Raw genomic sequence first — 23,775 nt, forward strand, 5'->3', positions numbered from 1 at the left:
GTCTGTTTACATTCACACTGTACTTGAACCGCGCTCGAGTTTTCTTCTACCGGATCGAGACCAAGGTTTTAGCCCGGGCCAGAGTTTGCCTTTTTGTTCCATGACAGAGATCGATGGCGAGTTCACACCTCCCCAAACGATCCGGACTTCCTAGGCAAACGGGCTAGAGTTCGGAACAACAGGGCTGGGGTGAATGCACCCTTGGTCCCCATTCGAACCGAGTCTACAGGACTATCAGGTGTGAAACAACCTAAAATGATCTATTGCTAACAGTTTGGTCCCAAACACCCACAGATGTTTATTATCCACATATTTTGGTGACGAAAGCATCAACTTAAGATTAAGCATGGGGGGTGATGTTTTTCAGGGAGTTTATCGTCTTAAATGTGGGCGGAAACCAAACTTTATAATTGTTCTTGCAATTTGAGACGAGTTCAAAACTGGATTTTTGTTTGGAATTTTTATGCGAGAAACCAGATGTTGACAGGGCGACTGATAACCTGTAGATGTACTTTATTTTTACTACAACAATTTTAGTGCTCAGAGTACCACAACCACCTGTTAGTCACACCCTAAATTAGAAAGTCTAAAAAGACAAGAAAGACAACAAGCCAATGAAGCGGTCCACTCTGTCCTCGAACTGAGACACTAATCCTCCCAAGTTGTCTTTTTACTCGACAAAAATCATCTTGGAGCTCAAATTGTTTCTATGGCTTTTTTAATTTTTACTGCTCAGAAACAGTTTGGAAACTTTTTTGACACCGATTTTGGTTTTGAAGAACCAGGAAAAAAAAATCCTTCCGACTTTCCCGTGAAGGTTTTGCTATGGAACAGAACCGAGCGCTGCAACCTTCGAATCTAAATCTTTAACTTTTTGAAGTCAAATGAAAGTTTGGATTCGCCTTTCAAGTAATCCTATAAGGAGTTCTCTCTGAAGCCTTTTGTTTATACATACCTCAACTTGTCCCCCGCTGTTCCTTTTAAGAGTCATTAGTTATCACATTATAAAAAGATAAATTCATTTTTAAAAAGTCTTTGCTCCCGTTTGATCGCTGTACTCCCACACTGTGGATTGTCACTTGTTTATTCTTCAGAATGGTAGGCAGCTGCTTAAATAAGTTCATGGCTTCTTATTTATGAAACAAAAGTAAGTAGCTTTGAAATGTTCCTTACCTTCCTTTTTTTTAAGAATGACTGAATAAGCAGAATTCTTAAAAGCTCTGAAACCATGAAGAAAAACAAATAAGAGCTCTCAATTTATTGTTTTTCCTCTCAAACTAAAAAGCAAAAGATGACCTGTTAACGTCCAAAAAAAGCCTAGTTAGCTTTGAATTTGGTGAGATCCACCAATGCATTTGTGAACCTTTTAAAACAGATTTTGAGCACATACTGTGATTTTTAAGGGGCATCTTTTATAATTAGCATTAAATTAAAAGTTAAAGAATATCTAAAGTGACCAACTTTCACACTGAAGCACAAAAATATAACAAAGCTGTTTCATTCTGAATCAAAGCAGCCAGCTTTCAACCATCCCAAGAGCCACGCTGCCTAAAACTACTTTCAATTATTCTCGTCGTGACAGTGGGGAAACTCAAACCCAGATGACGGAAATGCAAACAGAAGACTGACAAGCAGAGGCAGGATAAACATTATGTTTATTTCATGCACACAAGACCCAAATAGAACATATTTAATGTCTGCGAGACACAAAAGGAAGTGTAGTCACAGCAGGGTTGCGGCAGATACCAGCAGATTCAAAGAAACATGTCTTCAAAGTACTCATCAAACTCTTCCTCCCTAAACAGATAAAACAACCAAAACACAGAAATGTCAGTTCCTGTCATGCTCAGTGCTGACGTAAACAACTGACTGGAGGGTCGTGATTAACTTGTGACTTGTAATGATGTTAACAACCGGCGTCGATACGAAAACAGTAAAAAGCTGCAATTAATTTGGCTTGGAGACGTTTTTAGAAAGCAAACGGACATCCTAAAAGTAGGGATGCACGATATTGGAATTTTAGCAGATATCCGATATGTTAAAACTGATTTGGCCGATAACCGATACAAATACCGAATTATTATTATTTTTTTCCCTAGATCTACTTACAGAGACTACATAGCTTCCTCTGCTGTGAAATTAAAATACATTATTCTGCATGATCTTTGTCACTTTGGCCTGTTACCAAATGCAGATGCCAAAAAGGGGGCTGAAAATGATGCAACACTTCAACTTGGATTTTGTTTAATGTCAAATGTATTCATGATATTTACTCTCTCTAACACAATGACAACACTCAAACAGTGCAAATTTGTACATTTTCACAAATCTAAACTCAACGGCGCTGCAGGCATCCTTGTCACTGGGATGTCATACAAAAACCGTGCCTTTAAAAAAAAAATATATATATATATATAAATATATATAAATATATATGTGAGTGTGTAAGAGAGAGAGAGAGAGAGAGAGATATATAGAGAGAGAGATATATAGAGAGAGAGATATATATATATATAGAGAGAGAGATATAGAGAGAGAGAGATATAGAGAGAGAGAGATATATCAGTGTTATTTTGATGGACTGAACAATGTTCAATATTTAACTTTATCGTTAATATCGGCTGATACCGATACCATGTCGATAATATCGTGCATCCCTGGTTAAAGGTTTAGTGGCTTTGATTTCTTGACATGGCTTTGTAGCTGGTCCACATACGGTGCTATTCTCATGCGTGCTAATGTAGTTAGCGTGCACAGTTTGTTATGGTTTTGTATGAGTTTTATCTGTTAACCTCACCTTGACTTTTCCTCCACTGCAGGGGCGGGTCCTCGCCAGTGGTCGGCTTCTGATTGGCCATCTGGCTCGCTCCCAGCTTCACTGTCTGTTAAAGTGTCACAAAGTTTTTAATCACAACTTAAAGAACGGAAAACTTTGGTCAACGTGTAACAATTTTCCACTATTATTAGATTTCTGTTTAGGGTGCAAATTGCGAATTTATCTTTTTGGTTTTGATTTGGTTGGGACGTTGTTGAGGAACAGAAACCTGCTGCTATTAACATTCCAATCAAAACCTTGAAAAGTCAATAGGCTTGAATGTATTTCACCACAACACAGCCTTTACCTAACCTTAAACAGACTAAAAAACTTGTTTTGATAAAGATTCTAGTACAAAATGAACAGTTTCCATAGCAGCAGCTTTTCACCAGCACCTTTTAGTTCACATATAAAGGTGTAACGAAGTGGTGCAGACATCCTATGTGAAGGGAACAAACTTGTTGCTTGGTAGTTTGGTATCATTGTCTGCACAACACTGAACATGGAGCAGACAAATCAAATACAAAAAAAAACTGCCAGAGGAGCTCAGAAATTAAATTTAAGATATTCATGTTAAAGATAAAGACAAGAAGACCATCTTCAAGCAGCTTCGTGGTCCTGTGACCACAGCTGCCAATATTATTGAAAGGTATAAGATTTACTGTAGCCAATCTCCCAAGATATGGACGCAAGAGCAAATGCAACTCCAGGTTGATCAAACAGATAGTGTGGTTGGTAAAAAAAAAATTAAAAAAATCCAAGGAAGTCATTTAAAACCATTCAAACTGAACTCCAAGATCAAAACATAGATTTCTGATCTCATCAGTCACATTTTGAATCATAATAAGCTCGATGGAAGAAGACCGAGAAGAGCTCCACTGTTACCAGAAAAACACAGAAAAGCTGCTTGTTAACAAGCCCCAAGGCTTTTGAGACTAATGAGGAAAAACTGGAACTTTTTGGACAGCCACATCGGTTGTGTCGTGTGTGGGATTTTTTTATTTTGTGGAAAGAGAGCAACAAATGTTTCTGTGCCTATATGGAGAGTGTGTGCGTAGGTTTGCTTTGTTTTTTTATTCTTTTTTTTTTTTTTTTGAATAGTGTTTCCAAGTGCAAATCTATAAAACACCTTACATTTGGGGTCAGTAAACTTCTTCAGAATAAAACTAGATCACATGGTTTAAAAAGATGAAATATTGGGGCAGCTTCACTTTGTATGCTAATTTTTTAAGCTCCGCGAGAATATTTGCATTTAAACTCCATAAAAACCGCTTCAAATACACGTGAGTGGATCAAAAATAGTGCAGTGTGTTTGTGTACGACTCTTACTGCATGCTGAGCTAAATGACATAACATTTACACAAGGGCCAATTGCTTTTGTGTACACCTTTACCCGCCCACCCGCTCATCCGTCAAGATCTTGGAATAAACAAAACAGGCACACGGGGGCAACGAAAGACTTCATTTTGTGCTGCTCACAACAAACCGAAAAAGCAAAGAATATTTAAAAAAAGCTGAGATAAAAAGCCAACTGAGAGGAAACGGGCCTGCTGTCAGCCTATTAGCATTAACAGCAGGGTTAATGTGTGTGTTTCCAGTGAGAGCTGTCAAGAGTTTTCACTCGAAAAGTTTGGAGTACCGCAACCGAAAGGTCAGGGAGCAGACTGAGCTGTTCAATGCGTGTGTGTGTTTGTGTGTGTGTGAGCATCAGTTGTGTTACCTTTGTCCGAGTTTTCCGACTCTGATTCTGAGCTGCTGGAAGAGACGGTATGACCTGCGGAGAACAATCGCATTTTCAAAACGAGTGTTTTGGGAGAATCGTTTCATTTCTGGGAATAAAAATGTCCACAAAGCTCTTTCCACAGGGCTGTCCCATCTGATCTGATTACAGCCTTAAAGGATGATATATCTGACTTGGACAGGCGAGGAGAGGGACTTTACCTTTCCGCTTCTTGTGTTTGTGTTTCTTAGAATGAGACGATGATCTCTTCCTCTTTTTCCTCCTCTTCTTCTGTGGCTCCTTGTTCTCCGCTGATATCATTGTTTTCGTTTTTACTTTTACCTCCTTTCTCCTTAAAATAATGATGATAATTTTAAAAAATGTATTTGAGATCAAAATCACACACTTTAACACCAAAATGAGCCTGAAGTTGGCTTCTTACTTGTGATGGTAGTTGAGTTTGAACGAGCATTCAGGGCACAGTCCTAGAACAGAAGAAAACGTATATCATTACTTCTGGGATGCTGTTCAAATATTTTCAAGGTTATAAATATATTGTAAAAAACAAAACAAAAAAAAAACATAAATTACCGGTGTCTGTAGTCTAATCATAATAAAATATTTCAGGGGGTGAAAAGGTGCAGTTTGCTTTAAATTTTTGGCCTTCTTAAACTCTTGAAGCATTAGTCTTACATCATATACAGATATACGTATGTGGAGACATTTTTCTTGTTGTTCGTAAAAAGCCCATTACATTTAGTAGGGAATAATAATTAATATCTTACCTGTTGTAGATAGCTTCCGGAACACTCAGTTTGGCAAACTTGAGTTTAATTCAGACCAATTTATTGGGCTTTAGAGTATTCTGAACAAAATTGGAAATATTATGGTACTCCTGTTGAAAGTGCCCCCAGGCTAAACCAGAAGTGCTACAGTCAGCTGCTGCTGCCACTCTGAGAAGGTAACAATATATGCAAAACTAACAGTAATGTCAACATTTATGAAAATGGTTTTTCTATGATTTGTTCTTAAAAACTTGGCAATGAATTTGCTTCAAGATGGAAACCACACACGGTGGTTTTGACCCTGCTCAGACTAGCCATTAGCTCATCATTGTGGTCAAAATTAAACTCCATTTACCAAAACCAAGGTTGTTCAAAGAAAGATATATAAACAGGTAATGTATTATTTGTTCATAACATTTTACAGACTAGTTGAACTATCTTTTTAAAGCATGGCTACGTCATTGTGTTATCTTTGTATTTCAACATATTTAACAATTCAACCAGTGGGGGTTGCCAAGTCTTGTTTCTTTACTGTTAAAATTGTGTTTAAAAAGAGCTAAACCTGGAACATCTTTGGGTCGAAACAAATCACTGTGTCTAGAAGTGACCTGTCACTTTAGCTTGTTAAAATAATCTGTCATTCCCTACTTAACTGACTTAGCTTTGACTCGTGAATCCTTAAATTACTGTAATTTTAACATGATTCTCTGCAGTATGACACAAAAAAGAGTGTAATTACGAGTTGGGTGTCAGCCTGGTGCATTTCCACAGATATATAATTATGTTCGCACATGCTCAATAAATCTTTAAAAAAAAAATATATATATATATATATATATTATCTTACTGAGTTTGACCAGAGCGTTCCTCTTCTCTCCATGTTCAACATAGGCAAAATTGACCTCCCAGCTTTTTAGTCCTTCTTCTTTTTCACACCGTTTGTTTCCACACTGGAACTGACCTGAAAGACAAGAAAGTCCACATCACGCACACAAGCCTTTAAAGAAGACATAGGGAAACGTATGGCCCAAGGGCTAAAAGTGGCCCTTGGGCAATCTCCACCTGGCCCCCAATTTCCTTAAGTGAAAAGCAAACAACGTTTTAAAAAGTTGATGAAAGCCTACATGCTACCAATGAAACTTAAGGAAGTCTATAAAGCATCTTACTTGAAAAACTGTGACTTGTGGATATTAAACTCCTGTACCAGCTGCTCAAAAGAGGCAAATCTACCATCAACATAGAGGTCACACAGTGAATGCACTCCCCTCAAGACCCAGGTGTCAAAAGCTGCATCAGCTACTGAGGGAGTAAACGTGATTATTTGACACAGGTGCCAGAAACAGTAACTCTGTAGAGTTAAATACCCTCCAGAACTGATTCCAAATCTTAACCGCCCAGATCACAACTAGGTTAGAAGTGTAGGTTGATGCGGACTGTTTAAAGGCAGCCAAGAGCAGAGTAATGCAGAGGGAGAACTGGATCTAATTGAGGCCCTTTCCAAGGCCACACAACTAGGAGAAGGGGTATCCTTACCCAACCAAAATAGAAGAGCTCTGATATTAGCTGCCCAATAATAGTGAATGAAGGTAGGAAGCAACATGCCTGCAAGCCTGAGGGGCAGGTGCACGATCCTCTTGGCAACCCGTGGATGCTTTTTATTCCAAATAAACACTGATAGCTGGCTGTTCAGATTGGTGAAGAATGATTTCGTAAGTCAGATTAGCAGATTCAGAAATAGGTATAGATATTATGGTAGAATATTAATTTTTACAGAGTTTATTCTACCCCCCAGAGTGTGAGGTAGGGACTGCCATCTAGCAATGTACTGCTTAAAGTTCTTATGATCTCGAATTACCCAAATGCCAAGGTGTTTAAAGTTTTTTTTTTTTTAACTAATTTTGAAAGATACAGTGTCTAAGATTTTCTTTTCTATAGAGGTCACAGGCATCACTTTGCTCTTTTGAATGTTAACCTTATAGCCAGATATTTTCCCAAATTTTTTGAAGCAAAATAAGTAATTCAGGATTGCTGGTAAAAGGGTCTGATACATACAAAAGCATGTCATCCGCATATAAAGAAACTTTGTGCTCTGGACCTAATCGATTCATCCCCTTAATGTTGGAGTTTTACCGTAAAGCTACAACTAATGGTTCTATAAAATAAAAACCTTTGGATAAGGATAAGCTAAAACTGTTTTTAAGTCGTTGCGTTTCCAGAAATAGACTGAACCTTAAAGACTCCAAAAAGCAAACATATGTTTGTTTGTTTTGCATATGTAAGCTAATATATATACTGTACTGTCACAAGAGCCAGTTTACAGAAAGTATCTTATATTACTAAATACTATTGGGGAGATATATTTTTATTAAGCATGCTAACTATGCTACAAGAAGAAAAAGCTTGGAAAAAAAAAAGTCTTCCAGATTATCTGTCTTTAAGAAAATGCATGTGCCAGTTCTCGTGTCCCTTCACTTGCTTTAAATATTTTGATGTGGACCTCTGGGGAAAATAATGTTGCTCTCTCCTGATTTATAGTAAACTCAAAAATGTTTTGTTCTACATTTGTTACACCGACGGACCTTTTTTCACTGATTGAGTAATAAGACTGCAAACAGGGAACAGATTAGACAGAAAACATGGAAACAGCAAAGAGCAATGTAGACAACTGAGCAGAAACAGCGATAAAACTTTTATTATAGGAGTAGGAATTTCAGAACAAAACTTTTCTTCACCCTATCTCCACTCCCTTTCTTTATCAACACTGCTTCCCTCATCTCCTTTTCTTCAACCTGCTTCATGCCCCGAGGCCACCCTCTAGCCGCTGCTCAGCCTGCCTATTATCCCTAGAGGAGCTTAAGGTTGCACTGATCTGGTCTCCGGGGTTCCTCCAGATTGTAGCAGAATGAGGCAAGTGCGTCAGAGCACTTCATTCTTGGCTCAGAGATAGGAAATCCTCTTCTGTGAAAGAAAAGTGATACCTCCCCTCACCTGTCGGTAATCAAGACGCTTTCAAAATCAGGTGAGGTGGCCGTCATGGCTTCGAGCCACTTGAGCTATAAGACAGACTTGGTCTTCACGTGCGGGACTTAACTTCAATGACGTCGGTTTAAAAAGACGTCTGGCTCCAGTCCCAGGTTGTAACAACAATCACAGGATTTGTCAGTTAGTGTGTGGCACTATATTCTTTTACAGAACAACCAAATATGGCGTCAGGAAGGAAATGAACTAGGTACACTCGATACAATGACTTCCTAGAATCAAATACTTTTGTTAGCTTTCCAAAAACAATAAATTGTACTTTTCTGAGAATTTACTGATCATTTGAAGAGTTCATAGATTAGGAACCTAGAAGTACAACTTCAAAGATTTAAATTGGGAAAACTGAGGCTGAACAATTCTAGGCAAAATCAATAATTTTACCTTTACATGATGATCAGTGCATTAAGTCCGAGGTCTTTAAAGTTCTCTAACTCGAACTGATGAGAACATCTGCTCTAAAGCTCCTATGAATCCAGACTTAACTTTTTTTACTCTTTTCTGCAAAAGATTCAACATCATGCTTAAAAATAAGTAATGTATTTTTTGCTGTATAAGTCGCACCTTTTTGCATAAACTTGCAAGTCCTGTGACTTATACACCGAAGCAACTTTATTTGCGTTTCCCCCCCCATATTTATAACCCAATTTTTGGCTGAGATCTGATGATTTCATTCATTCTGGCATGGAAAATATTGAACACTACCATTTTCAGCCACTAGAGGGCCCTCGAGTAATATGGTAAGCCAAGTGTCTCATTAATAGGTAAAAGTGACTATTAATGAGACAGTTGGCTTGCCATATAAGACACCTTTGTCTTGCTCTGGAACTCCTGCAGCAAACGTCGGATCAGCTGCATTTCACCGCGCCGCCCAGGAGAAATGCAGCTGATTTGACCATTAAAGTGCATTTATTAAGGAAAAGTTCAACTGAGACACACCTTTGCTATAATTTTGAGCAAACAAATAAATATTTTTAAGTGGTAATCTTGTTCAATTCTTGTTAAAGTCCTCCCATGCATGCCATTTGGCAGCCAATTGATTTTTGGCGCAACACCACCCCATGTTTCCAGGTGGTCAGCAGTGATGCATAACAAACGTGATGCGTCAGCAGTAACACATAATAGATGCAACTTATATGGCAAAGCGACTTATTTATGGTGTTTGGGTTTTTTTTCCCCACTTTATTGGACATATTTGGACTGATGCGACTTACACAGCGGTGTGACGTATATGGCGGAAAATACGGTGCCTAGATATAAATATATGTAAAAACTTTATGCACCAAAACCATTAGAAGTTTAAAACCAGATGGTTTCATGGTTTGCTTTTGTGGTCAGAGCATTACGGACCAAGTAACGGTCAATGTTTCGTATTTTAGCCTGGATGTCCATTTGTTCAAATTATATAAAACAATAGTTGTTGTCTACAGCCAATAGGTTTCCTAATGATGTGTTAGAAACCAAAACAAATTGGACTTTCTTGGCACAAACCATCTGGTAGATGTTGGGATGTTTTCATGGAACTTCATGTTTTGTTGTCATTTTTAGCCAAGGCACGCTTGTAATTGAGATTTTTAATTTTAATTAGTTTCTCCAGGTAAAATAACGGGCTAATAATAAAAACTATAATGAAACATTGGCAAATGTTCACAACGGTGACACAAATGTCAGGACAACTTTGGTTTGTCAATGGTAATGTGGATAAATCAGGGTCCAAAGCCCAACTAGACCCCCTATATTATGTCCCACATTTATTTCAACCACAACACATTTTCTTTGAGTTATGTGAAATAAAGACACAAATATCCGTGTATTTAAATTAAATGTGTCATTTTTCAAGCCATAGTTCACATTTAAAACCTCCCTTATGACTAAAGAACCAACTAAGAAGGTAACACAGTTCTATATCTGCAACTTATTCACCTTAGTTCTTGTTTAGATTATAAAACTTTGAAGGATTTATGTGTCATTTTTCCACAGTTGAAGCATCTTAATCGCTTGTCTCCATTAAGACGAACCAAGGCTTTGGCCACCAAATAGTCATGCGCTCATTCTTTGAGTGAAACATTGTGTTTTAGATTCTTGGTTAAATTAAGCTTCTTTTAGCTTTAGCAACAGTTTGGATTTTACCTCAAATAAATTTTTGGGTGGCATCTTAATGCTTTTAGACAACTTCAAAATAAAAAAAAATGATAGTGAAGGAAACCTCATTAAAAGGTTTTTAGCCCTGAACAAAGTGACTCAGGACAATGTGATCCTGTCAGCATCAGATTTATGACCTGTATTACTCCCATCAATTAGCAGTTCTACCATCATTTATAACTCTAATATAAATATAGACAAATAGTTAAAAAACACTTCTAATGTAGGCACATACACCTCTGCTTTTATGGTTAAAAAATGACTGCAAAGACCTTGATGCTGCAACACAAGTGTCCTTGAAAATGGTTTTAAATCCCATCAATGTTAAAGACGAGCAGTCCGGTGTCTAAAATGAAAGAATGCGATTTATTTAGAGGTTAGAACGGAGCGAGTCTGACCCCCCTGGAGCTACACACAACCTCAACCCTGGCAGACTGGGATTAATACAAATCTGTGTCTAGGCAATTTCTTTGACAAAATAAATGCCAAAAACTAAATATAATCAAGGTCAGAATTGCTCCTCTATTTCTGACAGTTTTCAGCCTCCGGGCGATACAATGTCTCGTATAAAAACTAATATGTGCTGCTTAAGTGACTTCTGCTGGGTGGGTTTTTTAAACAAGGCCACAAAGGGCACTTCTGCTTTACATAACAGGCTCCTTGCTAGGTCTCTGCTGAACAATAAAAATAAAATAAAAAACTAGATTGCATTTCCTGCGAAAATGCAGTGTGAATGTTTATTGCTAAAGAACTTGATGAAAAACAGCTGAAATTAGCAACAACAACAAAAAAAAGAAATGCTGAAATGGAAGAATAAGCAAAAAGAAAACATAGTTGATGTATTAGGTTAAAAAAAGGGCAGAAATTAGTATAAAATTTAGGAAATTAGCTAAAAAAAAAAAAAGCTGAAATTGGAAAAATACAGCTGAAAAGTAGCTGAAAAGGCAAAAAGGTTACATTAGCTGAAGGAAGTGGAAGGAACTTAAATGAGCTAAAAAAAAAAATGGAATTAGCTGCAAAAAACTAAATTTTGCACAAAACAGTTAAAAAGAAGTGGAAATAACAGAAAAAACTGAATTTACCAAAAAAGAAAAAAGCTGCAAGGAGCATAAGCTGAAATTGGCATAAAGAAGTTAATGAGGCTGAAAGTAGCAGAAATTACTGTGAAAATTTTGAATTTATCTGAAAACGGCTAAAATTAGCTAAAAATGGTTAAAAAAAAAAGATCAAAAATAAAGTAGATGAAAAGGCAGAAGAAAACAGAACATGTTTGATGAAAGAAGCAGAAATGAGCACAAAAAAGTGGAAATTATCTGAAAAAAGTTGCAATTAGCAAAAAATGCTGAAAAGTAGCCAAAAGGGCAGAAAAAAGCAGAAATTACCAGAAGGAAGAGGAGAGCGCATATTTTTGCTGAATTAGGCTGAAAAAAGTTTAAATGACTGCAAAAATGTGGAATTAGCTGAAAAAGCTTAAATTAGCACAAATGCAGTTATATAGTAGCTGAAATGGCAAAAAAGCAGAAACTTGCAGAAATAAGCTGAAAGGGGCATACTAAATTTTGTATAGCTGAAAGAATCTGGAAGGAGCACAAAACAGCTGAAAAAAACCCAGCTGAAATTAACTGAAAGTAGCTGAAAAAAATGTTTAAATTTGCACAAGGAAGCTAAAAGAAGCTGAACCAGAACAAAATGTGAAAGGAGCAGTAAAAGGTTGTAAACAGATCTAAAGATTTGAAGGATGTAAAATGAGCTCAATTTATTTTCTGAGAGAAAAAAAAAGTGGCAGAAAAGGCTAAATATTTCAAAAAGCTAAAGCCGCACCAATACCAAAGTCATAGCAGGAAAGAGCTGAACGTTTTGATCTGTGATTTGATGAAATAGCTTGAAAACTGCGGGACGAGGATCGCGCCGAAAAATGTACGGATGAAGAATGGATCACAATCGAGTGACTGCTTCATAAACAAACAATAAAAGATATCCACTATGGTTTGTTGGCATGTGTCAAGGTATTCCCACACTTTACAGGTAATCCTCACATGGGTCTGTGACAAAAAAAAAAAAAAAAAGAAGCTGACAACAGGATGGCTGAGTAAACTCGTTAGGAAGGGAAACTCCTTTGCTCCTACGTCAATGGTTAATAATGCCAGCAGCCTGAGATCAAGACAGAGATTTACCACGGGGCAGATGGCTGCACGATTAACAGTCGCTGGATAAAGTCAAAGGGTGGAGATGTGAGTCAGCGCACATTCACTTTTTAACCCTCCTGCAGCCCTCGAGTCAAAATGATTATTTTGACCAAAGAGCAACAGGAGGGTTGGTCACCTTTAACAAACTCCTACGAGTTCACAAAAGATGTCCACAATTCAGATACTGGATTTCTGGACCAATTTATATTATACATGGCAGTATTATTCTGCTTAAACAAAAACAAGTTCCTCATTTTGTCCGAGATATAAAAAGATATTTGTGTGTTTAATGAAGCTAAAGCAGTTTAGCGTTTTTAACTAACTAAGATCTCTGGGTTTGATGCTTCGCCTCAAAACGGGAACAAATCCAAGGACAGCGCCTTTTAGATTTTTTTTTTTTTTTTGGTAGAAGACTTTACTTTCTTAGATGCATGGTTTGTAAAGTAACTAATATTTTTCTCTCCTGGATTTCAGTGCTGTGATTTCCTCAACACAGTCTTAACGGTGCTGACTGAAGACATGAACATCACAGCCAGTCAGTGTTGGGTTTAAGCTCCGCCCACCAGATAAAGAGATTCCTCAGGGTTTCAAGTTCAAGCATTTTACCAGCATTTGTATTTATTTGTGTAATGTAAAGCATTTACAATAAGGGTTTGTTGAACTTATTAATACAGCAGATCAGACATTCTTTTGAGAAAAGTAACTCTGACAAATTTAGTTAATTAAATGATTAATTAGACTGATTAGCGTTTAGCTCAAAGAGCAGTGAACGTCTGTCTTTACCTGAAAAAGACTTTGCCTCAGTGGGATGCCCTTTTTTTTGTTTTTGTCTAATTATGTTTCTGACCGTGGCTAATTAACATCATTAGCAGAGAGATGTTCCTGCAGGTGTTTTGGAGCAACTTTGAGAATAAATTTTAATCAACTATCTGAGGTTAAATAGATATTTAGATATTGTTGGTGAGGAGTTCTGTGAAAGGTTATGAAAAATTATTTTCTTGTAGTAGATAGCTCTCTGGCAAAATAAAGCTTTATTTTGAGCAGATCAATGATAGCATTAAGGCTAATTATGAGTGGGGCCTAGATCAAAGTGGACTGCTGAACTCCAATCAGAAATTTCATAGCAGGTAAAGTTTTTTTTAACAAAAACCTTCATGTTTCCATCAGTCTCATATTACTGTTCCAGTTTCTGGCTGTAGCACTTTTGGTGCATGCAGAGATACTTTGAGCCAGAACATTTCTTCCAAAATAACCCTGTAATGCAAAACTTAAGGTGTGAAATCCACTTAACTGTACTGACAAAGATAAAATCGAAAAGTAACAAAATCCACACAATGTTTCTCATACTTGATATAAACATGTCCTTAAATTAGTAAAGAAATGGTGGCTGAATGCTACTTACATAAAGAGTGTGGAACCTTAAACAGGCAATATGTGTTTAATCACACAAACTATGTAAATCAGTCATGTGACTCAAGTTTGCTCAGCTGAGTGCTTTGTTTACACTGAGTGCGTACCTGCATTTCATAATTGCACTCGGTATACAGTAGTCCCTCGCTACTTCACGGTTCGACTTTTGCAGACTTGCTCCTTTGCTATTTTTCAAAATACAGTACTGTAAGATTGTACACGAGAAAAAAAATAAAAAAATTAAAACGCCGTCGTTTTGTAGTTTTCTCTCTATAAGCCTACACTGTATCGCCAGTCTAATGGACTACATTACCCAGAAGGCAAAGTTGCTTTCTGCTGGATGGAACGTTTTGATCCGATTGGAAAAAGTTCAGTCCTTACAGTATTCATATAGTGACTTCGGAGCTCAGTGGATGCAGATCAGAACTGGACCAGAACCGGCGCAAGGCTGGGCAGGTCTGTCGAACCGGAACTGAGCCGGACCAGAACCGAGCTGTTCTGCAGAGCTGGTGAGTAAAAAGGCATTACTATCTACTCAGTTAGGTCGAGTAAATAAATATTATCGAGTTATGTTGATTAATAAACACTTGCTAAATAAACTTTTGCTTTAGTTTAGTGGATTTAAATTTATTAGTTGACTGAACTGTTTTGGTTTGTTGTTTTCAACTCAGAAATCTGTCAATTCTACTTCATGGATTTTCACTTATCAAGGGGGATCCGGAACGTAACCTCCGCGCTAAACGAGGGAATACTGTAACTACCGTATTTTCCACCGTACACGTCGCACCGCCATACAAGTCGCACCAGTCCAAATATGTCTAATAAAGTGGAAAAATCCATAAATATGTCGCTTCGCCGTATACGTCGCATCTATTATGCGTCACCGCTGACGCGTGGCGTTTGTTACAAGTCACCGCTGAAAACCCGGAAACGTGGGCCGGTGTTGTGCCAAAAATCGAATGGCTGTCAAATGGTGGCCGCAGGAGCATGCGCGGGAAAACTTTAACAAGAATTTAACAAGATAACCACCTAAAAACAATTATTTGTTTGCTCAAAATTACAGCAAAGGTGTGTCTCAGTTGAACTTTTACTTAATAAATGCACTTCAATGGTCAAGGCAGCTGCATTTTGCCGGGGCGGTGCAGCTAAATGAAGCTGATTTGACAGTTGTTCCAGGTGAGCTGGACGAAAGTGTCATTAATAGCCACTTTTACCTATTACATGACACAACGGCATGCCATAATACTCGAGTGCCATCTAGCGGCTGAAAATGGTAGTGTTCAATATTTTCTATGTCAGAATGAATGAAAACGGTCATCTCGGCCCAAAATGGGTTTATAAATATGGGGGAAAATACATAAATAAGTCGCTTTGGCGTATAAGTCGCAGGGCATGCAAATTATACAAAAAAAATGTGACTTATAGGCCAAAAAATACGGAAAACTACTGGAGTGATCTTGTTCAAACGGCACCAGTTCAGGATAACCACACTTCATGTTCTATTCCATAATTTCCAATGAGTGCCTTTGAAAAGAGGTGAAAGAGTGTATTCGTTTCAACTTATGAGACATTACATTAGCATGGATTTTATCGCCTAACTCTTAGAGGAAAAAGCACACACAAGCCAATTTTCTAAAACGCTGAGCTGTCCTCCAGATGTCGCGACGATCACAATCCGATCCGCTCCTCGGCTAGGACGGCTGGCATGTGAGCGGCTGATGTGCAGAACGAAGGAGCTCTGCTCCTCAGCGTGCACACATGCGCTTCTCAAATGCTGGAAATGTAGGTGACACCCACACAACCCCCATAACGGATCAGACATGATGTTTAAAGTCTGTCTTTCACTGTGAAGAATACTGACCTCACTGTTAACGTTCTAGTTTGATGAGCAAACTGTACTAAACTCCACTGAGCTTGACCCGCATTACAGCTAGCTTACGTCTCAACTGTAAATCTCTTAGAAACCCTCGTACTTCAACTCTTTGTGTGCTTCTTGTTACACAGAAACAAAAATGACATCGCTGTTATTGCCCAGCGTTGGCTTTTAAAAGCTTTGGAGCTATGGGCAACTAATCTATCACTTCTAACACTGAATGATACTCAGAAACTAGACTGCAGCTGATGGATCTCGTCTGGTTAAACAGAGCACAGTGGGATACTCATGATTATAAAGTGCAATTCATGGAACTCACGCCCGGTTAAATAAATTATTTGAATCACAAGGAATCGTTCTCAGCTAGAAAATGGACTGTCACTTTCAGTTTACTTAAATTTAACTTTGTGGGAAAGCACCAGGATGCAACAGGAGGTGGCACCATCTGAAATCAACCATGTTGGTGGAGGACTAAATGATTTCTGTGAAGCTGACTAATAAATCAGAGGATCAGACTGGTGAAGACTGAAGAAAAGTCTGAACGGTGCAAGCACTGATGTGTTGAAAAACATGCACTTTCTAAAGAAATACGCAAAAATAAGCACGGAATAATTAAGTTTTGTGTTCCTTTAAGAAATGCGGATCACCTGACATCTTTCATGTCAGAGTTTTAACCTAAAATTACTTTAAAGAAATAAAATAAAAAAAAATAAAAAAAAATAATAAAAATAAAAAAAATATATATATACAATATAATTTTTTTAAAGTAATTTTAGGTTAAAACTGACAAAGACGTAAGTGATTCGCATTTCTATATACATATAGGTAGGTAGGTAGGTAGGTAGGTAGGTAGGTAGGTAGGTAATTTTTATTTTTATTTAATTTTTTACAAGCATGTAGATATTAAATGACCTGTTAAAATACACCAAAATGCAGGAACTAACATGTACTTTATTAAAATTATTCTGGGGGAGGACGCCCAGACCCCCCACCAGCCTGTCCACTATTTTCATTCCAGCATTGATTGATGTACAAGATGAGCCCTATTACTTGGTATGACAACTGCTGTTATGATTCTGTTCAGTTTTATATGAAAAGTTTTATGCAATAATTTGAAGAAGTGGTGATACATTTATTATGTTCATTATGTGAATAGATAAAGTTTCAAAGTGTTTTTTAATTATGTTAATTTTCTCAAAATTGTCATTTTTGAAAGTTGAAATTAAAAGTTTTGTTAACTAAGTGTGTCAGGAATGAAAAATACCCCATGTTTAAAAGTATAAAACCTCTATCAACACTATTAAAGAACAGGTCTTAAGTATTTATGTTACACAAATACTTCCATTGCATTAAAGAGACAAATTGAAGAAAATTATTTAATCAACGTGAGGGTTATGAGGGGGTCCCTGAACCCAAACAGTTTGAGAACCCCTGATCTACTGCAATATTGTGAGATATGTCAGAGAACATGTTGACAGTGACTCTCAGCTACTACAAGTCTAACTTTCAACACAGTATACATAAAACTGAACAAGTTATAATCATTTTTTGTGCTGGCTTTAGTTGATTTAATGTGGTAGGGTTAACTCCAAAATGGTAATCAGTTGATGTATACCTAATGTTTGCTTTCTGAGAGATTTGTTAAAGTCCATCCAGTGGTTCGAGATATTTTGCTAACGGACAAACACCTGGGTAAAACCATTACCCAGCAGTGAGCAATAATGAAGTAAACTGCAGTAATATGAAAACTATAGCATCAGTACAGGAGCTTGAAGCAGCCTCACACTCCTGCTAACAGGAGGCAGAGGGGTGGCTCAGTTGGTAGAGCTGCCGCCTCTCAGCGAGAAGGTTGCTGGTTCAAATCCCGGTCAGGGGACCTTTCTGGGTGGAGTTTGCATGTTCTCTCCGTGCATGCGTGGGTTTTCTCCAGGTGCTCCGGTTTCCTCCCACAAACCAAAAACATGCATGTTAGGCTGATTGGTAACTCTAAATTGTCCCTAGGTGTGAGTGAGAGACTGAATGGTTGTTTGGGTGTGCCCCGCCTCTCGCACAGTGATTGGTACCAGTGACCCCCCGCGACCCGAAAAGGAAGAAGCGGGTAAAAGATAATGGATGGATGGAAGTTACATAATCCAAGGCGGCACCTCATTTTATCTGACAGCAGGCCAGCATACACTTCAGCTACCATCGTCCTCTGACCTCTTCCTGACAGCTACGCTAAAGTGCAATTTATACCTCAAGAAAAAAAAGAAGAAGAAAACATGACCCGGAACGAAGCGCTGCATGCCTCACACCACAGCTGAACATCTGCTCGAACATAAAGCAGAAAACAAATCCAGGCTGCAACATAAAACTGGATGTCGGTTACATTCAAGCTCTCACCAAACAAGTGTGTAAAATGCCAATCTAGTGTCTGTGGGAACATTCCTGTGTTAGTGCATTGTGTTTTATGTCAACCAACAATCATAAAAATAGAAATATAGGGTTTTTTTGTTTTTATAAAGGAAAATGGGGGGATATTGAGGACAAGCAAACATACAGTCTCTGTGAGGTTTTCTTCTCGGAGAGTGCATGAAGGAGAAAAATCCACGAAAAGCAGACGCTGATGTTACCTCGCTGCTCATGAATGCAGCGAGATTTGTACAATCTCTCATGCAGCTATTTCACTACACTGACTCCACCAACGTCAAAACACAACGTGTTCGCTCTGCCTGCAGGAAGAGAGGACAAAAGTTCTGCGCTCCAGTTCATGTTTTCACTCAGTGTTAGATTTGCCTTAATAAACAGACATGTGATTTATTGTGTGATTAAGCATTCACACTGTTGTGATCCTGTTTATATTTATTATTATTATTCCTAGCTACTTTAAACTAGTCCGTACGTTTTTCAGCATTGTTCTCGTTCCACAATTTTTGTGCTATTTCAACAAATCAAATCATGCAGCTGTTTCAGGACAATCCTGCTGACTTTTGTTATTGGTGCAACTTGAGCTTTTTGAAATATTTAGCCTTTTCTAAATGAATTGAGCTCTTTTGATGTCCTTCGTATCTTTAGATCTGTTCACAACCTTTTACTGCTCCTTTCACATTTTGTTCTGGTTCAGCTTCTTTCAGCTTCCTTGTGCAAATTTAAACTTTTTTCAGCTACTTTCAGCTGTTCTTTAAGATGTTTCTTGCTCCTTTTAGAAACTTTCGGCTAACTACGATATTTTTGTGCTTCTTCTAACTTCTTTCTGCTAATTTCAGCTTATTTTTGGAAGTTTCAGCTTTTTCTGCTATTTCAGCTACTATTTAGCTGTTATGCTCATTTTAGCATTTCCAGCTAATTCCACATTTTTGGAGCGCCTTTCAGCTCTTTACACTTCTGGTAGTTTAAGCTTCTTTCTGCATTTTCAGTTACTTTTCAGCTATCTTTGGCTAATTTAAGCTCTATTTTTTTTAGCTGATTTCCTGATTTTTGTGCTCATTTATGCTTACTTAAACTTACAATTCGGCAAATGTGTGTTCTTTATGTTTTCCTCTTCTAATTTTGGCTTGTTCTTCCATTTCAGCTACATTTCAGCATGTTTTTTTTTTAAGCTCATGCCAAACTAGAGAAATTGCATTTCCTGCAATTTCTCTAGTTTGGATTAAAATGATGATTGGTGAAATGTTTTTGTCACAGATTTATTAGAAACTGTTATCAAGATGGACTTTTGTTTTGTTTTGTAAATAGCGATGCCTGTGAGGGGTGAATTCTTCAGTTCCTTACAAAGAAACAGATTTAATACTTAATTAATTAACCAAAAAAAAGGCATTTTTCTTACAAGTTTGAGCTCTTAAAGGGATAACAACAAAGTCCATGCTCAATAATTCAGGTATACAATCCATGTCTTAAAGGGACAGTTCTGATCTTTTGTAGTGAGCTTCTGGGAAGGCTATGAATTCCAAACTCAAAATTGTATTAACTGTTTATACAAATACTCTTTTGCAACAAAATCAAACTCACTTTACACGTTTATTCGGCCATAAACGTTATGACATTCTGCAGGGAGTTTTCCGTCCTGCACCAGAAGTGCTACAGCGATCTGCTGCTGCTATAACCATACAATTAATTCACAGCAACGTAAAGGTTTTTAAAACAACTTCCACATGAACCACGATGAATTTTTCCAGAATGGAGGTGATTTACTGGAGCAGAAATCTACTTCAGTAACGGCTTTTACCAGACTAACCGTTAGCTCACCAGTCTGTTCAAAATGAAACACTATTCAGTGTTCCCTTAGGCTACTTGCCTTGGCAGGGCTCTCATCTCTTCCATGATTTTTGTCGACGGGGGGCACAGAGATGCATCTGTGTTGACTGTTTGTGCTAACGGTTCAGCGTAAGGGAGACAGTGCACTTGCGCTGCCTCTTTAGTTTTTTTACCCAACAGGTCTGTATTGTGCGCCGCTAGCTTAGTGCTATGTCAATGCGGGTAGTTGTCGACAAAAGGTGGGGGTGGCCAGTTCGGTAGGCAGCGCACTCGGTTGTATTGACAGGGCAGGACTCCCTCCTTGTATAATGATTGGGGAAACACTGCTTTTTCTTTCAACTAAAACTGTTTAAGAACTATCTGCAGCAGGTAAGATAGTATGGTTTGTAACCCTTTCCATAGAACCTCCATTTCAAAACACTGTTGAGGTTTAACCAAAACTTATAACGCCACTGTTTCTCGGCCTACGATTCTCTTGTTAAATATGGCGCAAAAGGTCGCGGGCGACGTGCATTCCTTTAAGGAACGCAAGGCCCGTACGTTAAAGACGCGAGAACAAAACGTTTATGTAAAAATTGCACTCCTTGACTCCAGCTCACACCTAAACCATGAAAAACATGGTCAGCGCTCTGAGGATGCACTTTATTGGATGGTTTTCAGGATGACCTAACGGCAGCATGACCTGCAGGGCACGTACAGCAGGGACGATAAGAGGACGATTACCGGGGGAAAGGTCACTCTTTTCTAGTGTGTCTGTAAACACAAGTCCAGTCTGACCGTCTGACATGTAGAAGACATACGACATGTAATCTACATGGAACTACTAATAATCAAGTAATCTTTTAAGTTAAGGTTTTATCTACAAAACGTTGCTTTTGCTCTTTTTGAGCCTGCAAATCAAACCCATAATGCTCTAAATCCACGATTAAGTCTAAATCCAAGTATTTTAATACACTTTTATGACTAAGATTATAAAGAGATATTAAGATTCTCCACGCCTAAACATAAATGCAGAGTATAATTTACAGCCTCTGATTCTTATTGATTTCACAGGAGTGACTTCAGTCTCTCCGTCAGCGCTCGGTTTTTAGATTTTCCTCTGGGAATTATTTCTCCGCACAAATCAAAGAAGTGACACTTGAAGTGAAGCACATCAGACCCATCTAATCCCACTTCCTGTAGCGTAGTGCAACAGGGGGATGAACTGTCAGAGACTAGGATTACAGTCTTAATCTGGAACAATATATTGGCTTAGTCAGCCTTCTCAGACACACTTTATGTATGGGGATGCTGCAGTGGTGTAAACACGGGAGAAGTTTTACAGAAACCAACAAGGGTCCACACACAACTCCAGTCCTTCCTTGTCTCAAAGAGCTCCACAATGGCACCTAATTTCACAACATATGAAACAGTGGTTTGTAAATTATCTTGCTTTTAAACAAAAAAATGTGCACAGGTGTGTCTGTGTGTGGCTCAAAGAGCATTCATCCTCTCAAAATGTCCTTCTTGGTAAAACTATTATCGTATTTTTTTGGATTATAAGGCACATTAAGTGAAACTAAACAGTCAGATAAGTCAAACTTTATTCAAATCAATCACGATAACTCTCAACATTGTTCCGTTGTACCACATAAAATCAGTTCGGGGTCAGTGAGCACAACCAGAATCGATACATATGGCGCACTGGATTATAATAAATCACTGCTGATTTTGGAGAAAATTAAAGGATTTTAAGTGCGCCTTATAGTCCGAAAAATACGGTAAAATGTTTATCACTGTCGTTTAAAGGAAGGAGAGTTTAACAAACTGTAGAAATTCCTGTTAAATAATAAGCAGTAACCATCACAGCTTTTTCTAACGTGCAGGCAGAACAGAAAGGGACTAAATGAGTTGAGTCATGGGGACTGCAGCATCCCCAGAGGTTGGAAGCCACAAGGACACCGATGCCAGACAAACAAACACATAAACAATCAAAACAAGGAGGAAACCTACAGAATATTTTGTCACATATTGATAGAAGTTGATATGTCAAACTGAAACGGGACAATTATATCAAAAGGTTTCCTGTGAAGAGAGATTTGTTGGGAAATAAATTCACAGTTTTATGTCCAACTGAGCAGTCTTTATATCTGTCGCCATCTAGTGGACAAACTTATGAACTGCAGACAAGTTGATTTTACCGTCCTAAATTTAAATTACATAATATAATCAGCAAAAAGCACAAAAAGTCAAAGTTAGCCGCTCACTGCAGAAGAGCAAAAGGAATTAAATGATGTTTTGTCCACATGTGTGTGTGTCTGTTGCCCAAATATCTCATAAAAAAGAATATATCTTTGCAAAGTCTGTGAGAAATTTCAGGAGCAAGGAGTACCTTTCCCAGACACAACTTCATTCTCCATCCGCCAACGAAATCCAAACTAATAGACACAGAGAAAACAGATTTGTAAAAATTAATTAATTATCGCCTTCATTTTCGAAAATCATGGCACTGAATAAATCTTAGGGTGAAAATTGCTTTTTCATTTAGTTATTTCTTGTAAAGAGTTTGCGTACACATTTACAGTGCTGATGTATTTAAAGATGCATGCATCCCTGTTTATAATCGTTTGATGTGACAGAAACAAACAAAAAAAATCTAACTCCTAACAAGTTTTGAAACATTTTCATGTATGAATTTATTCCCAGATTTAAAGTGTGTGTTACCTGTATTATAATCTTTATCTCTAAAAGCTAATATTCTGCCGTGTTCTGCCTATAAAGACTGTGACGATGTTTAAACTCATAGCTGGGTTTCGTTTATATGATTTTCCTCACTGATAATTACTTGAAACACACTGCCTCAATTTGTTGCATCGTTTTTTAAACATTGGTGACTTAAACTTTAATTTATAATCCCAATTCTGAAAAAGTTGGGACTTGCTATATGTTGTCATATAAAAATCAGAGCAGAATGATTTACAGAGCTTATAAACACACATTTTATTCACAATTGAACATAGTAAATATATGTTTAAACTAAGTAATTGTACATATTTAGGAAAAAAACTAAGGTAATTATGAATTTTATGGCTGCAACAAATCTCTTAGAAGTGGTGATGGGGAAACAAAAGGCTATAAAAATTGGTGGTACAATAAATAAAACAGCTGGAACAGCTGCAACTATAGAGGTATTTTCTTTTACCCACTTTTCCCTATCCAGGTTGCAGGAAGCTGGTGTCTATTTCCAGCAGCCACTGTGTGAGAAGCAGGGAACACCCTGGACAGGTCTCCAGTCCATCAGAGACACAAACGAGACAAACAACCATTCACTCTCTCACTCACACCTAGGGAGAATTTAGAGTTACCAATCAGCCTAACGTGAATGATTTTGGTCTGTGGGAGGAAACCAGAGCACCCAGAGGAAAACATGCATGCACTGGGAGAGTATGCAAACTCCAAAAACAAAGGCTGGGAGGCGACCCTGCAGATTTCTTGCTGTGGGACGAAAAATCTTAACTGCCTCGCTGTGCCACCCTGCACATTTTGCAGTTAATTAGGTTACATGGCAACAAGTTAGAGCACATTTCAGAGAGGTT

At 37.9% G+C, this 23,775-nt stretch overlaps 1 protein-coding gene across 1 annotated transcript in view; it reads right to left on the reverse strand.

Annotated features, from left to right (window-relative positions):
* Nucleotides 1–1,754: 1,754 nt before the first annotated feature.
* fra10ac1 (FRA10A associated CGG repeat 1) overlaps nucleotides 1,755–23,775 on the reverse strand; it is a 26,125-nt gene continuing 4,104 nt past the window's right edge. Inside the window, exons 8-14 of the mRNA XM_037691058.1 lie at nucleotides 22,572–22,617; nucleotides 6,168–6,281; nucleotides 4,978–5,020; nucleotides 4,757–4,887; nucleotides 4,536–4,589; nucleotides 2,798–2,882; nucleotides 1,755–1,797 (exon numbers count right to left, since the gene is read on the reverse strand). Of these exons, the coding sequence (XP_037546986.1) occupies nucleotides 1,755–1,797; nucleotides 2,798–2,882; nucleotides 4,536–4,589; nucleotides 4,757–4,887; nucleotides 4,978–5,020; nucleotides 6,168–6,281; nucleotides 22,572–22,617 (516 nt within the window). The remainder of the gene's footprint in view (nucleotides 1,798–2,797; nucleotides 2,883–4,535; nucleotides 4,590–4,756; nucleotides 4,888–4,977; nucleotides 5,021–6,167; nucleotides 6,282–22,571; nucleotides 22,618–23,775) is intronic.

This window comes from Nematolebias whitei, chromosome 17, assembly GCF_014905685.2.
Source record: "Nematolebias whitei isolate Nwh7 chromosome 17, NemWhi1, whole genome shotgun sequence".
NCBI lineage: Eukaryota > Metazoa > Chordata > Actinopteri > Cyprinodontiformes > Rivulidae > Nematolebias > Nematolebias whitei.